General features: G+C 41.2%; 1 protein-coding gene across 1 annotated transcript; it reads right to left on the bottom strand.

The window, feature by feature from the left end:
* Window positions 1–525: 525 nt before the first annotated feature.
* On the bottom strand, window positions 526–16743 carry BTNL2 (butyrophilin like 2). Its single transcript, XM_002806692.7, has 8 exons — window positions 16664–16743; window positions 14139–14486; window positions 12135–12416; window positions 11022–11042; window positions 5921–6268; window positions 4619–4900; window positions 3846–3939; window positions 526–3275 (listed from the first exon to the last, which is right to left on the bottom strand). Exons 1-7 carry the CDS (start codon window positions 16740–16742, stop codon window positions 3851–3853), a joined length of 1449 nt encoding a protein of 482 aa, XP_002806738.5. The 5' UTR covers window position 16743; the 3' UTR covers window positions 526–3275; window positions 3846–3850.
* Between the last annotated feature and the right edge of the window lie 383 nt (window positions 16744–17126).

The following is a 17126-nucleotide window of genomic DNA, read 5'->3' on the forward strand; positions in this document are numbered from 1 at the left end:
TATCACTTGATGAAACCATTCGTGCATGTTATAAATGTGTATCGATAAATCAATATATGTCACTTTTATAGGTTGTGGGGCTAGACAAAAAAGAAGAAAAAATCACTGTCCTCATGGAAGTTAAAATGTACTGACAAAGGAGGAAAGTGTCAGGCAGGTTAACAGTTTAGTCTCTGTGGCTTCCTCCCGTCCTCTCCCTGAAACTGAGATCCAGCCAATCTGGACATCTATTCTGAGAGAGGCTCTGCTTTAATGACTACACCCAGCTGTCTACACACCAGGAGGGGAGGGGACTGCATCCTGAGGCACCAGCCCAATGACCCACCCATCAGCCATAGGGGCTTCCAGCAACTGGGGCACCATCCTCACGCCACCAACCCTTCTCCTTCCCGTGGCTTTTCTAACTGGAATCGGAACTCAGAAGGTAAATTAATCACCAATTTCGGAAGCTATAGGAAAGTATGTTTTTTAATATACAGTGAGAGAACATGACTGATAAAAAACAATTTTCATGAGACTTTCCCCTGGAAAATGAATTTATTAATTAATAGGGCCCTCACAAGCACAGACTAACAAGCAAAGAGCTACACTGACTAGGAAAGAAAACTCAAAAGTAACTGAAAAATAATAGTTAACCTTTAGATGTTGTACAATAAATTATTTTAAATTACATTAAATCAAAATGATGTTAAAATATTTTCAGATGAACCTAATGTATTTACTAATAAATTTAAGTCTTCATAAAGATATATCATTATAAATGTAAAAATCATTTGTTAAACTCCAGAGACTATATAACACAAAAAATGGACCTAATGTAAACTGTGGACTTTAGTTGAAAATAATGTGTCACTATTCTTTCAAGGGTTGTAACAAATGTGCCACAGTAATGGAAGATGTTAGTAACGGGAAATATCCATGGGAGTGAGAGGAGGGACATAGGAGCTACCTGGATTTTCCTTTCCATTTTGTCATAAATCTAAAACTGTTCTTAAAAATAATGTCTGTTAATTTTTTTTAAAAGGAATGAAGCATTGGTACATGCTATGACATGGAAGAACTTTAAAAATATTAGGCTAAGCTAAAGAAGCCACAAACATATACACATACACACATACACATAATTTTACGATTCCATTTATATAAAATATTCAGAATAGAAAAGTTCATAGGGACAGAACGTACATTACCCGGGAGTAAGGGGTGAAAAATGGGCAGTAACTGCTTCATGAGTATGGAGTTTCCTTTAGGGTGATGAAAATATTCTGAAAATATAAAGTGATGATGATGATGACACAACAATGTAACATACAAAACACCCCAGAATTGCACACTTTAAAATGGTTAAAAGGGTAAGTTTTATGTTATGTGTATTTCCCCAGAATTGTACACTTTAAAATGGTTAAAAGGGTAAGTTTTATGTTATGTGTATTTTACCACAATTTTAAAAAATGTTTAATAAAATAAATGTGTACCTTTGGGGAAGAAGAAGGCATAGTTTCCAACATTCATGTGTTTAAATTTATGAGTTTAAAAATAGAAAAAAAAAATATGATGGCCCAGAAGAGCAAGTCCAGAGTGCTGTACGTGAGTGATCCACACAGGACCTGGATGCCTGTGTGGCGTCGCCATCCTGGAAAGCCCCGAGTGCCACTGGCAGGCATGCTTCTTCTCACTTCAAAACATTCTTTCCAAGAGTCTTTCTCGTTGGCAGTCTCCCTTTTTCCACATATAGTTTATCTTCTTGAAATATCACTTTAAAATATTTTTACTGTGTTACATGTACTGCTTATATTTGTTTATTTTATAATTATTAATTTTAAATTGTGCACTTTATTTTGCTCTAACAATAAAATTGACATGTTCATATAGATGATACGTAATTTTTCTCCTGGATTGGAAAGTCTAAAATTTTTTCCTAACTCCATTTCCTGTATTAACTTTCTCAGAAAATCTGGAGTAGGGATTTTACAACACTTTATAAGATTTCCAAGATTATATTTTAGTGATCAGATTTTTGTCCCTCTTCAGCAGCTTTGCTCACTCTTTTAAACTGTATTAAAAAATGTTTTTTCTCAGTTTCACCTATGTGAACAATTAATTGTCACCATCTTAAAGAAACTGATCAGGCCAGGGGCGGTGGCTCCTGCCTGTAATCTCAGCACTGTGGGAGGCTGAGGCAAGTGGATCACTTGAGGCCAGGAGTTTGAGACCAGCCTGGCCAACAAAGTGAAACTCCATCTCTACTAAAAATACAAAAATAGGCCGGGCATGGTTGCACATGCCTGTAATCCGAGCTACTCTTGAGACTGAGGCAAGAGAATTGCTTGAACCTCGTAGGTGGAGGTTGCAGTGAGCCAAGATCACGCCACTGCATTCCAGCCTGCATGACACAGCAAGACTCTGTCTCAGAAAAAAAAGAAAAAGAAAAAAGGAACTGATCAAATTCTTGATTATTCCTTTCATTTCTTCCCGTAGGCTAAATTGTATTTCCCATGGGGTTTTCTAAGGGTCCTTGATTATCAGATGTCAGACTGTGATTGTTACGCCGAATCTCAGAGAACCTGGGACAGAATAGGTCTCTGAAGGGATTGGTCTCCAGCAGATTTTCCTGAGTAGAATTAAAGCACCCTTGACTTGGTATGCTGATGATCATGGGAGCCCCCTTCAAGCAGGTAGAGAAAGGAGAAAGTGATCAGGACTCAGAATATCATCTTAGTTTCCAGAATCCCAGATTGCATTTTCCTTGGATATATTGGAGATGTTCTTATGGGTACAGAAAAAATGTCCAGAGAACCTACATTAGGGAACCAAAGAATGAAGAGGGCTGTGGAGTCCCAGAGAAGGAAGTTTTGGGGAAGGTGTAGATAGGGTACTTGCCAATCATGTTACAAGAGGAGAGGTATTCAGAGGCACGGTCAGGGGGATTGACTTGTTCAGGGGCCACCTTCAAGAAGAGGAGGCTTGGAAGAGAGGTGATGGCCCAGTACTTATTTCTTTTGCAATCCGTTGACTAAAACTCACTGTGAGGTGACCCAGAGATGACTCCTTTCATTGCAACATGTGCTTGGCAACCTTCAGGACCCATTGCACCCTGTCCCCGGCCTCCACCTCTCAGTACTAGCTCCCTGACAGGAGTTCCCGCTGGCCCATAGAGCAGACAATCAGATCTCTGTGGGACGTCTGGCTGCCCGAATGTCCATGGATCACACTCTTGTTTTGTTCAGAAGAAATCAGTTTCAGATGAGCTGTATTTGAAGCCAGTGTCACAGTCACTGTAAAGAAAGAGAAACCATTCTGATAATTAATCAATATAATTTCATGCTATTAACAGCCAAACAGGAAGACAAGTGTTTTATGGACATAAGATATTAAAAGTGGAAGCCCTTTCTAGAGCACCCAAAGCAGCCTCCCTAACAGATGAGAAGTCACCAGCAAAACAGAAATCACCAACAAGGAGGTCACCAAGTTTTAAAAGATCACAGGACAATGTTCATGCCGACAAGTCTCAGTGAACCCCAGCTCTCAGCCTCAAAAACAAGGATGGCTATACTACTAACTTTTTCCATCTTCCTCCTTAGCTAGATCACTGGGAAATGGGCAGCAGGGAATACAATCATTATCTTTTAACCCTTTTGCTTCTGTTACAAGTGGAAACTCTAACCTCATTCATCACTGAGCCTGTAGTGCATAATAAGCCCTGTGCTTTCCTGTTTCTCACATTTCCTTAGTTACTGGATAGTCACTGAACGTCCCATGGGTGACTTCTGAAAAGGGAGGCTTGGGGAAGTGCGCGGTATGGTTCCCACTGCATGTGCTCTGCTGTTTCTGTTTCTGTGACTTACCTCTTTCAGCTCCTCCTCCTGAGCAGGCCTACAGCCACAGCAAGAAGCAATCCCAAAATAAGCACTGTCTTCCATAAAAAAGTCATCCTGGACTCTAAAATGGAAACCCAAGAATCCCATGAAACTGAAACTGAGACAATATCAAAATTGTGCTTTTCATCCGAGCAGCTTCTATGCTGGAGAGAAGGGAGAGAACTGGGCATCTCAGGAGGCAGTTGGCTTGTTCCTCCCTGCTCTGGAGATGCAGAGGAGATACTGCAAGCATTTTGTATTTGCTTGTCTCAGAAATGTACACATGCACAGACAAGTTGTTTTCCTTCTCTCTTCCAGCTGCATCACACAATCACTGGAATGACTTGGGGGGAGAAGGATAAAGTTACTCCAGCCACAGCCATGAAGATGGGGCTAATGAAAATCAGTTTCTAATTCAGAAGAAAATCTACCGTGAGGGAAAAACACAACAGAGTGTTGTAATTGTTTTCACATCAGAAGAAAAGAATTTACAGGGAGAGTGAAGACAGGGTCAATTATGAGAATTTAGTGTGTATCCAATGATGAATGTAATTGCAGGGCTCTAGTTCAGGGTGTCAGGGAGAAACTCAGAGGAGTACAATCCAAGTGTCCTGAAAACCAGCTTTGCAGAAGATAGCAGGAGACCTCATCAGAGAGAAGCAAATAAAAATCAAAAAGGAAGAAGAGCAATACGGTGAGTAGGTCTGAGTTGGTCTTCATATTTATTTTCCAAACCTGAAGGAATATATGGAATCACCAACCTGAGAGAGAAAAAGTTGCTCTTTTCTCCTCGCCCAAAAAGGGGATGCTGATGGAACAAGTGACGTTCACAGTGGAGATGTTTGTGACCCATAGCAATGTCTCCACATGGAACAGCCCACGGCTGCCTTGAGTCAGGGCCTCGGAAGATGATGGTATCGTCCTTCTTTGCATGTCCCTCCACTGTACGTGGGGCTGTGGGAACCACCCATCTGAAGAGCACATCAGCTGCATTTCTCCATCTTTTCGCCCTTCCACATTGATCAGTGGGGAAGAACCCAGACCTGAGGACAGAGAAAAAGAAACTGAAGCATAGAGTCCTTTCAAGTGGCTGAGAGGAAAGCAATTTCACTGGGAGAAAAGATGGTGATGCGGGGGCTTGGGGAAGGGAGAAAAGCTTAAGGGGGATTGTACTCCACTCAGGGATGAGGCTGGCTGGAGTATTTTCTTGTTTTGTTTTGTTTGTTTGTTTATTTTTATGCTTTGTATACCTAAATCATTCTGGGATGATTAAGAGGTAGGTTAAATTTTAAAATCCAACATTTATTTAGTTCCTGAGAACAAAATAACTTTTTGGGTCACATGGACAGGATTAAAATATTGAGTAGGAGGATATTCTCAAAAATTGACACCTTATAAATGTCTATGTCCAGTGGCAGAAAATACAAGGCTCGTGTAATTTCTTAACATGCATTCCTGTGGCTATTTCCTAAACATGTTTATTAATTTAGAATCAAAATCCATGGGATAAACACATGGCATATCGAAGACTTCAGCCTATATGTACCCAGTGGCGTCTGCTAAAACTGGACGTGTCAATTCTCACACATAGAGAGAGTGGAAATGATGTTCCAGGGAGTGATTTCATCTTTCCTCCCCTGTCCCTGCCAAAGCTGTCAATCTTTATAATTTTTGCTTACACGGGGGCTCCAGTTTAGTCTTCAAATAATTACACTTTCTAGAATTTTATCACATTTCCCCAAATTCTAATAACACACTGTAAAACAATGAATCTTTTGTAAAATATGTAGTAAAATACTCAGATTTCCTAAAAGAGATGGTCAATTAATTTTCGAAGATACTGGAAAAGATACAAGTTCTATACCAAAATAATTAAATTTCATCCATTTGATTTGTGGATTTTAAGTAACTATGACAGTTTCACACACTTGAGGATTTGATATAAATCTAATGATAAATGAGCATTAGGAAAATTTCAAAAGTCAGAGAAATTGTCCAGGAACTAGCATATTAAAGGGGTAGGAGCAGGTATTGAATACAAAATATCTATCTAGACTTCTTACCTACCACCTTCAGATCCAAACTGGCCTCCTGGTAGACATCATCTTTTTCAAAAAGGCAGCGGTACTGCCCGTCGTCTGAAGGTCTGGCACTGAGTATCTGCAGGGTCAGTCTGCCCTCGTCGATGGTGTCACCCACCAGCACAGTCTTCCCTCTGTACTCTGCCATCTGCTCTCCAGCTACATGGTCCCCATCCTTATACACATGCACAGCAGGGTAACGGTGGGATCGGACCCACCTCCCCTCCATGCTGTGTGCATTTGCCTTGGGGGACAGGTAACAGGTTAGCTGTATATCTTCTCCCACTCTGACAAGGATGGGCTGGGAAGGTCCAATCACCTTTAAAGAAGCTGTTAAATACAGTGGACAAAACATAATGAAAGAATCAAATGGAACCAATAATGTCATCTCTAAGAACAGCTCCACTGGAGTTTAGAAACCATGAGCATCCCAGGGAAGCTGTGAGGCTCAGGGTCATCCTTAGGTGAGGTGGGGGTGTCATAGACCCAGAATAGAGGTTGTTCTTCTTTAAAAAGGAATCATTCCATGATGCGTGTCAGTCCGAGTAAAACAGTAATTGAATCCCTGCTTCTGCCTGTAATTTTTTCAGTTTAAAGACCAATAATAAAACAGGTTTGCAATTAAAACTCCCAGAATAGGTTGGGCACAGTGGTTCACGCCTGTAATCCCAGCACTTTGGAGGCCGAGGTGGGCGGATCACCTGAGGTCAGGAGTTCAACCAGCCTGGTCAACATGGTGAAGCCCCATCTCTACAAAAGTACAAAAATTAGCTGGGTGTGGTCTCGAATGCCTGTAGCCCAGGTACTCTGGAGGCTGAAGCAGAAGAGTGACTTGAACCTGGGAGGGGGAGGTTGCAGTGAGCCGAGATGATGCCATTGCACTCCAGGCTGGGTGACAAAGAGAGACTCTGTCTAAAACAAACAAACATCTCCCAGAATGAAAGGAACAGTTTATGAATTTGGCCCAGATGCCTCTGTACCTGACGCCTCATGTGACAAACTGAACCTACCTTAGCACCAGCCACTGAAAGCCTCACCGAGGCTGCAGTTTGTTACGTAGGCACTCAGGTACAGAGGCGTTCTGGGGCCAAATTTATAAATTGCTCATTTTATTCTGGTAGTTTTAATTGCAAAATTATTTTATGAATAAGCCTAACTTAGGAGCTAAGCCTAACTGAGGAGTGCGCTTTCGTAATAAATCGCTGAGCAGCAGCTGCTGCGCTTCAGTCAGTTGCAGCGGTCAACTCCTGAAACCTTATTCAAATTGGCAACGCCAAGCTGCAGCCAGCAGAGCCGGCTCTGCGGCTCACTCCTGTGTTCCGTACCTCGTTTCCATTTTCTGTCTGTAACTGCTGCTTTGAATGCTCTGAAAGCATTCTGAGTCTGCAGGATGCCTTGTTTACGAGTCGTCTTTTGCTCAGTTAGACGCTGCTAAATTTAGTCTGTTTAAAGTTTTTCTTCTAACACTTCAATTCTGTACGATTTTAAACTACTTTTTAATTTGTCTTAAACTACTTCTTAACGCCTCAGTTTCTTAAACTATGAATTTGGTATACAACTATCAGAATCATAATGTTTCAGAGTTGTACAAAATAGTTTGCATAAAGTGCCTGGAAGCCCATGCAGTGTGAGCAGAGGGGCACAGACCTGTGAGACATGAGGGCATTGGAGCCATTCCTACCCTCTGACTTGGCAATAGGGAGGGGTTTAAAATGAGTCTCATGTGGATTTTTGGTAATGATATTTGAAGAAATCTTCATCTAGGTAGTCTTTGTAGCACCTTGTAAGTCTGGTCCAGCCACTAGATTTTATTTCCCCAATGTTCTACATAGTGGAGTTATAGACACATGCCAATTGAATGTCCTCAGAATAATTTTGAAAATTAAGATTAACATTTTAAGATCAAGAATTGGGAAGGTTGGCAAAATACAAATTGTGAAACAATGAGGAATGTGAAAAAGGGTTCTAATTCTCCCACTGTGCAAGGTGCAGAGAGATGCTCTCTGAGGACCTTCCTGGACCCAAGCTATGATACATTCCCATTCTCATCAGGCCTGCCCATGCCAGTTTTTCTCTATTCTAAATTAAGTGTCATCTTTTTCTATTAAATAATAAGAATGGTTTTGCATAAGTTGTGATCATTTATAATAGAAACACAAGCACCAAATTGTAGGTTCTCTGCAGGGAGTCACTGGCCAAAGGCGTTAACATCCCATTACGTCATTGGCCGAAAACTGCCAGCTACCTTTGTAGAGAGGAAAATCACTGTTAACTCAATTCTAATTTTCAGATTATTACCATCTATTCCAGGTAATATTTGACTCCCAGTTATTTCCAGCATTTTGTTTGCTTTGTCCTGTAATTTTACCTAAAACGATATTATCTTCCTCCCCTATGTATCTATTAAAACCTGAAGACGAGAATCAGAAAAAATGGACTAGGGGTTAGTTTGGGGCTGTTTCTCCATCCACTTGTCTTACAGTAAATCACTTAATAAAACAGACTGTTTCCTCATCTTTATCCATATGAGGGTTTTATTCCCTGTCCGTGACCTGTGGCACATATCAGATCTTAAACTGGCTTGCCCTGCCTGACATAGGTAATTAAGAGTTAAAGTGGACTTCAGTGGAGACTAAATTCCATTGCAATTCCATTACATGGCGAAATATAAGTATAGAGATTCAGTTAATTTGATGCATTATCGCCAAAATTCCTTTTGTCCAAGTAAAACTGAAGTTTAAAGTACTGGAAAAATGATGCAGCCCTGTTTGTTAATAATTGATGTTCTACCAGAATATGAGCTCCTTGGGAGCCACTATGTCTAACTCACTTTTTTTCTTCATCTTTTAAGTTCAGGGTACACGTGTAGGAAGTGCAGGTCTGTTACATAGGTAAACGTGTGCCATGGTTTACTGCACAGGTCATTCCGTCACCCAGGTGTTAAGCCCAGCATCCGTTAGCTCTTCTTCCTGATCCTCTCCCTCCCCCCACCCCACAACAGGTGTCCAGTGTGTGCTGTTCCCTGCCATGTGTCCATGTGTTCTCTTCAATCAGCTCCCACTTATAAGTGTGAACATGCAGTAGTTGCTAGCCTTTTTCGATGCAGTTTTGTACACAACCTTCCAGACAGTTTGTGCTGAAATGTATTGCTTCGTTTTGTTTTTGGTTATTGTGTGTATGTTCTGAAATGCCTTCTGAATATCCACTGAAAAATTAAATCCCTTCTGGAGTGTGAAATACACTGAATTATGCACCGATTCCTTGAAATCTGATAATCTCATCATCAAACCACAGAATCCTCTTTCAGTCAGTGTATTCAATTAATGCACTACCTCATTTCTCAAATATGCTAATGATATCTAGTCTCTTAGAACTGGACACTACATTACAGATTAAATTCAAGCTGTTCACTTTAAAGATGAGAAAAATAGACATGAATGAGCTGATAAAGTCACACATAAGTAATTAAGGACTTGCACTCTTAGGTTAGATGGATGTAGATTGAAAGGCAAAATCACCATTTCTTCCTGATTTTTGGCAAACAGTATATGTCTCTAAGATTTTTTCTTAGCTGTAAAATGAGAATAAAGCAATTAAACTTTATAACTATTGTAAGAAAAAAATGAAACAATTCCTGTGTCACATTTGGCATAGTGCCTGGCATACAATTAATATGTCGAAAAACTAATCATTATCTTTATAAATGAAAAACCTTATTACTAGAGTATGAGCAGGGATTTCAGTCTTAGGGTTTCCATAGAGAGCGGTGTATCCCATCACCAGAGCTCACCTGCAGAGCTTCTGTGCCCAGAGCCCTCCTCTCCCACCTGACAGGAAGCAAAGGGAAGCTCCATCTTTCCACCTTGGTTAATTGTGGCCCCAGAAGGTCAGCATGACTTAGGAACAACACAACAAGGGGTCGTATTTTGTGTGCTGGGTCTCCAGTGGGTCTCAGAGAACTCAGAGGAGTGACTCTTCTCCTAAAACCTTCTTGAGAGACAGACTTGTGTCACCCTGCCCCAAACACTAGCTTGACCTCCTAATCTCAGAAGGGTAAGGTACACAGGAGTGTGTCTCTCCTCAGATTGTGGAGTTACCTTACGCCTTCCAGAGACCTTTCCCTTTATGTTTATGGCCTGATGGGATTGAAGGTGCCACATTAGACTCTGGCAGAGATTGGGTTGTATTTGTCACCCTGATTTTCCTCAAAAACTCTTTTGTGGGCTGAAAGGTGTGCTTAAGCTCACCTAAAGCACACACGTACACACATTCCTGGAGCAGGTGACTTGGTGGAGAGCAGGGTATTGAGGGAAGGAGGACATAAGGATCCAGGTTCTATGCACCTAGGCAGGGAGCAGGTGGGTTACCTTGGGCTGGAAGAGGCCATAGAAAGAAGGGAGATAGTAGGAGGTAAAGGGGAAACTGAAAGGGACTCAGACATCAGCTGGTTATGTTTTAAACCACTTATCTCAGGTACTTATATCAGGTACTGTCACTTATATCAGTAAAATAATAGCCTCAGTTCAACTATAAAGACAAAAATTATTGCCACAGTGACAGGATCCCAGGTTGCACCTAGAAAGTAACAGTTCCTTCCCAATAGTGATTAGATTAGGGGCCTACTGTGGTGAGGAGCAGGTGCAGGACCCCATACCAGGGTTGAGTGGGGAGGCGGTGGGTGCAAATCCCAGTTATCATAATGATGCTGCCCTTGCTCACACTTGAAATGTTTTCAAAGGGCCTCCAGACCCTGGCCAGCTGTCTGCTGTCATCCCCCACACACTCCGAGGCAATCCCTTTCCCCTCAACAGGTAGAGTAGAGACGATGCAGTGCTCCTTCTAGGTGTCCATCTGATGCTCACTGGAATCCCCATGAGCCCCTGAAGTGTCAGGTTACACAGTGGAAACGTCTTGAATGAGGCTGCACTTTGCTGGTCCCCTCTGGTATTTAATGAACATAAGACCTGGTAAAGTCATGCCTCAGTTCCTCCTCTGGATCACATGGTCTCATGGTAGCTCCCCTCCCTCTGCTGGAGAGGGCAGAAGCTCCCCGCACAGGTGTGTGTCAGCACTTCATACTTACCCAGCTCAGTCTGAAGTTTCTCTGGAAAAAGAACAAGTATAACATATTAAGGAATTTGGTGTAAGGGAAAGGAGAGAAACTATCTTTTAAAAAACAAAGCAAGTTATACGTTACATAGTAAAGCTCAATTCATAGAAAAAACATGAAAAGCAGAAAATATGGATTTTCCCACAGATTACCCAATGACACAGCTTTTTTCTTTTCTCTGCACAACAAAACGCTCTCACTTCCGTCTCCCCATGATTCTGTTGGTTTATTTTGATATTTACAGCATAAATACTTAACTATCAGTTATGAAAATAACATATGTTCCTTTTATAGATATACAGAAAGTACAAATTATATGGACACAAGCTGTATCACCTATAATTACAATATGGAGAGACTATATATCATATACAATCAGCTTCATTTAAAATTAAAATATAACATTTACTTTAAAGTTTTTTATCCATCCATTTGTATGAATAACTGTATACTTATATCCAAATGTGGGGGGTATCCTGAAACTTGTAGTGCAGTTATAAGTTATTTAAAACCAACAAGTTTATGTGATTGGAAATGCCTATTTACAGATAGATGTCATGTTTATCGTTGAACAGTATGCCATGAGGATTTTTTCAACCATTAAAATTATTTTAAAATACATTTTTAAATCAATTCTATAAAGTATATAACACAAGCCTCAACACCGTACTGTTGTATTGGGGGGTTGATTGTTTTTGCTGCTATTTATAAATAAGGCTGTAACTAATATTCTATTATGCAAATAGCTCTCTACATCTCTGATTATCTTCATATGCTACATGCAGCATAGGAAGCCATTTCAGTCGAAGGAATATAGCTTTATTTTCTTTACAATGCAGTGAATACTTGTGAGTAAAAACAATGCCGAAGAAGAAAAGGTAGAACTCAGAAATAATGGAAGTGCTGTAACAGCTCTTCAGTTAAAATGGAATGCATAAATATTCAGTCATAAATGTTTTATAGCTTTCAATACATATTACTAAATGATAGATATGTCTCTTGATAAAAATATGGGATGCTGTGGTGCAGTCCCTGGGACCACTCCTGCTGATCTGAGCATGTTGGTCCTAGAGGGAGAGCACTGACCTGGGATGCTGATAATTGCCCCCTTCTCCTCACTGAGGACAGGGTTGTAGATGAAGCAGGACACGGACTCTGCATAGGCGTTCTTGACCACAAGAGTGGTTTCCACACAGAACAGGCCATCTTCATCTTGGATGTGATGCTCAGACACGGCCAGCAGCTTCTCTCCTTGGATGTCTTCCCAATACACCTGGGGCTCTGGGAACCAGCCCCTTGTAGTGCACACAAGCTGGACTCCACTTTCCACAGATTCCTCCATGTGAATGTTAGGGGCAGACCCCAGACCTGCAGAGGGAAACCACAGCTCTGACACCCAGAGCCCATGGAGGCAGAAATCACAGAGACTGAGATCGCAGTGACGCTGCTCACAGGGAGAGATGGTTGGAGTTCAAGAGTCTGAGGAGCAGAAAGTTGACCAAAGTCTCCCCATTCAAATTTGAGTACAGATACACTTTATTTGTTCCCCAGTCTGGGTCTTTACATTTTAGCATCGGACAAGTATTTTTCTCCAGATCCAGAAAGGGGAATCAGAGAAAGGGGACATGATGACATTTTGGAACGCCTCTAGCACTGTAAACAAGATGTAGTGTGATTTATTCATTAATTCCTCTGTGCCATGAACTCCGCCTTTTCCATCTTAAAATTGTCTGTATTGGGCACATTGTTTGACATTTTAGATGATGTCTGAAACTCCAATTTAGACAGAATATTTAACATAAAGTCAGAAATCACTTCCCTGGGGCCTGTGCTTTCTGCATCTTTTGCTGGTGGCTGTGATCTTGGAAAGCAGGAGGATAAATGGGACTATGTGAAATGTGAAGATCCATGAGTTTTTCTGTAGCTAAATATTCTATTCAATGGGTAAAATGGTTTTGAGAAATCTTAGTTTAGAACAATTTATGAAATCATGATTTTTTCCCCTCTAGTATGAAATTCCCAAACCCAAACTCAGAGGACTATATTTTCCATAAATGGGAATTCTGTCTTGATCACTTGCTGGTAAAGGAGAGATCTACTCCCTTCCCTTGGAGCCTTAGAAAACTTGTGACTTATTTGTAAATGTTCCTTCTATTGAAATACATCACCATGTTCCCTGTCCCCCACATCTCAGAAATACAGGGAATCTTCCATCTGTTTTGAATCACCTCCAACATATTAAAAGTAATGAATGTTAAGGAAAAACAGTTATTAGGAAACAGCCTCTCAGGGAAGTAAAGAAGGAAGCAGTATCAGCTGGGGACGTTAACATCTCCATAAAACGATTTTTTCCCATTTACCTTAGTAATTGGATTTACTTGATTTTCTCTTTAGAACATGGAGGAGTTAGTCCTGTCAGGGAATCATATAATGGTTTACATTTCATAAGACAGATCCATTCTTCAGTTGTCCCCTTCCTCCCCACCCCTTCCTGCTTAGCTAATACAACAGCAATCTGAAGAACCTTCCCATTCATAGTGGGTGTGTCCAAAAGCATCTGTGAGGCCCCAATTCATTGAACATTAGTGTATGACAATCTCCAAAGCACAACATTCTTGGCCTCTTCAGTCTCATTACTAGCTTTCTAACTGAGGGCATTTCACCAAGAAAGAACCTTTTCACATCTCAGTTTCTGCATAGGCGGGGTTGGGTAGAGAACAACCGATGCCCTGAGATACAGATGTGGGGCAGTCAGCTGGGCTCACTCATGCAGCAATTGGCTTGCTCTTGCACACCAGCCTTAGGCAGCACAAATGTGTGTCTCGGCAAAATTGCTAATGACTGCATGTCATGGATTTCAAATAATCCTCAAGAACAGTCAAAACTGTGCAAATTAAATTTTGGAAAATATTTTAACACTAAGCTTGCTTTGAAGATTCAAGAACCACTTATTTTTAAATCAATCAGGGCAGAGGACTAAGCATTAGGAATTACCTGGGTGATTCAAAGGGAATTCCTCAACTGACAAAAAGCTTACCACAAAGTACACTTCTGCCTCCTGAGACCCTGTGTCTTTCCCCAGATATTCACCTGCTACTTTGAGCAGCAAGCTTGTTTCTCCACAATAGTCCCCATCCTGGAAATGACACCAGTATTGTCCATTGTCGGAGGGCTGGATGTTGTATATCTTCAGTGCCATGCTTCCCTTTGCAATGCCATCCTCTATCAACTCTACCCGGCCTTTGTACTCCTCCATCTGCATCTCAGTAACCTCCACTCCATCCCTGTGTGTGAACACAGGTGTGCTGGGCTCCGAACGGTACCACCTCACCTCCATGTGCATTGCGGTCCTCTTGGGGAGTAGCTGGCAGGTTAGCAGGACATCTTCCCCAACCCTGGCCAGGATAGGATGAGCAGGACCAATGACCCGAAGGTCCTCTACAAAATGAGTGAAAAAGAGGACAAGGAAATGACAATCAGAAAATCAATATGCATGCTTTGGGATGTCCAGTCTATCAAAATGGAGGCAACTAGAAGAGGGTGGGATGTCTGTTTCATGTTTTAGAGAAATCCGGCGTGATGATTTGCACATTTGCTTGTTACACAGTCATTGTGTGTACTGAAAATAAATGCAGTTCAAAAATGTGAGTGAGAGTGCTGTCTGCCACTTAGCAGCTATGTGATTTGGGGGCTAATCTATTATTCGTGGTAAGATTTTGAGATTTGAAGTCTTAATTTCTTCATCTTTAAGATACTAACACCACCATACCTGTTTTTTTATTTTCAAGTAAATTATTTATTACTTGAGTCATTAATCTTCATGTAAATTGACTTTTAAATTTGAAATCTTATTCTTGTTATTAACATTTTATTTTCCTAAAATTTAGGTAATAAATCAATTTATTAGCTTTTTTAGCCTGTCAGGATTCCTCTTCTCCTAGATATGAAACTGGGCTTTTTTTCTTTTTTTTTTCTTTTTTTTGCCTGGAGTAGGCAAGAGGCCAATTACTGGGACTATGTACAAGGCAGCTTCCACAAGGACATTTGTGCTGGATTAAGGACAGTGGCTTGTCTAGAGATTTTGAGTCTTCCAAACAAATGCTAAGACATGTCTGATCTCTTCCTTGTATCTTCAAATTGAAGAGATGTTTAACAGTTATGTATGTTATTATATTTGATCATTTTATGTCATGTATAATATGTTCTTTCTCATCTTAAATGCTCTGGGGACATTTGCTCTTTCTCTGTGCAGATCCAATCCTATTAAGAAGAACCTCACCCTACTTAGCTGCTTCTGGGTATCAAATAGATGTGGCTCAAAAGGTGGCTAAAAACCCAAGTGGAGATCTGCTTGCATTATGCATTATTCATTGATGAATAGTGAAGCTAGAACTGAAGACATCCCATCAGATTGACTGTTACAGGGTAGGGAGCTGCAGCACAAGCGCAGAGAAGGCAGCAGCCTCATCACACCACACCAGTTCTGCAGTGCCCAGGCAGAGCCCGTGCCCTCTCATGCCCTGTCCAGTGTTTTTTTTTTCCACATTGCCATGCTGCATTTTCCTTGGGGCTCTGACAACTGCCTCTGACACTGAATTAAAAAAAAATTTTTTTTTAATTACACTTTTAAGTTCTGGGTTACATGTGCAGAGCGTACAGATTTGTTACATACGTATACACGTGCCATGGTGGTTTGCTGCACCCATCAATCCGTCATCTACATTAGGTATTTCTCCTAATGCTATTCCTCCTCCAGTCCTCACCCCCTGATAATCCATGGTGTATGATGTTTCCCTCTCTGTGTCCATGCATTGTCATTGTTCAACTCCCACTTATGAGTGAGAACATGTGGTGTCTGGTTTTCTGTTCTTGTGTTAGTTTGCTGAGAATGATGGTTTCCTGCTTCATCCATGTCCCTGCAAAGAACATGAACTAATCCTTTTTAATGGCCGCATAGTATTCCATGGTGTATATGTGCCACGTTTTCTTTATCTAGTCTATCATTGATGGGCCCACTGAATTTTTATAATTCTTTTTCAAGGTGGAATGTTTGACTGACAAAATTTGGCTAATGAGATTTCCAAGTCTATTTCTTCGAGGTCGCCTTCTAATTTCTTATTTTTATTTATTTAATTTTTTTTTTGCAGCCAAATTTATGGTAAGAAGCAACTGCATTTCTTGACCCCAAAGTACTGTCCTGTTGGAAGCAGGAGAGTGGATTAATAATTTAACATGGTGCAAGCACTGGTTCAAGTGCTTTTCATGTCTTATTTAGTCCTAAAGCATGTGCTGGCCTCTTAGACATAGTTACTACTGCTATTCTCATTAAAAAGATGGAAGAACTAAGGCATGAGGTGCTCAAGTAACTTTCCAGAGGTGACTCAGCTAGGAGTGGAGGAGCTCCTGGGAGTGGAGGAGCTCCTGGGAGTGGAGAAGCTCCTGGGAGTGGAGGAGCTCCTGGGAGTGGAGGAGCTCCTCAAAAGTCAGGAGTTCCTTCTTGGACACAGGTGCATTGGCCCCAGGACTTACATGCTTAGATGTTGTTCTAGACCTTTGGACCCAGGCTAGCTCCCTGGGACTTTAGACTATACAATAAAGGGAGAAAGGAATCCTACCTGATTGCTTCATTGTCAGCAGGATGAAGAAGAAGGAGGCGATTACACCAGACAGACTGTACCCTGGAAAATCCACCATCCTCCCTGGAACAAACACAAGGACACACTGTGCCTGAGACTGTGACAACCCAGCATACTCCATGGCTTCCACTGGTTGTGCAGTCTTAGCAGAGAACCCACATCGACCCCTTCACAGTCCATGAAATGGGCTTGGGTCCATTTTTCTGCAATTATTGGTCACATCTAACCCTTTTTCTAATGTGTTATATTGTGAGACAAAGTAGCAAACGTAAGAAGCCATGTTTGCTCATTTCTTCTTGCTAGCATACTTCCACAAAGCCCCTGAGTCTGTGATGACCTGCAGCTCTCGGGAAAGATGCTTTATAGACAAACAAGATTGAACGCATGGCCTCCCATCTGTCTTGCCTGAGTCACTCTACTGCTTAAAAGATAAGCAATCATA

Source organism: Callithrix jacchus, chromosome 4 (genome assembly GCF_049354715.1).
Source record: "Callithrix jacchus isolate 240 chromosome 4, calJac240_pri, whole genome shotgun sequence".
Classification (NCBI taxonomy): domain Eukaryota; kingdom Metazoa; phylum Chordata; class Mammalia; order Primates; family Cebidae; genus Callithrix; species Callithrix jacchus.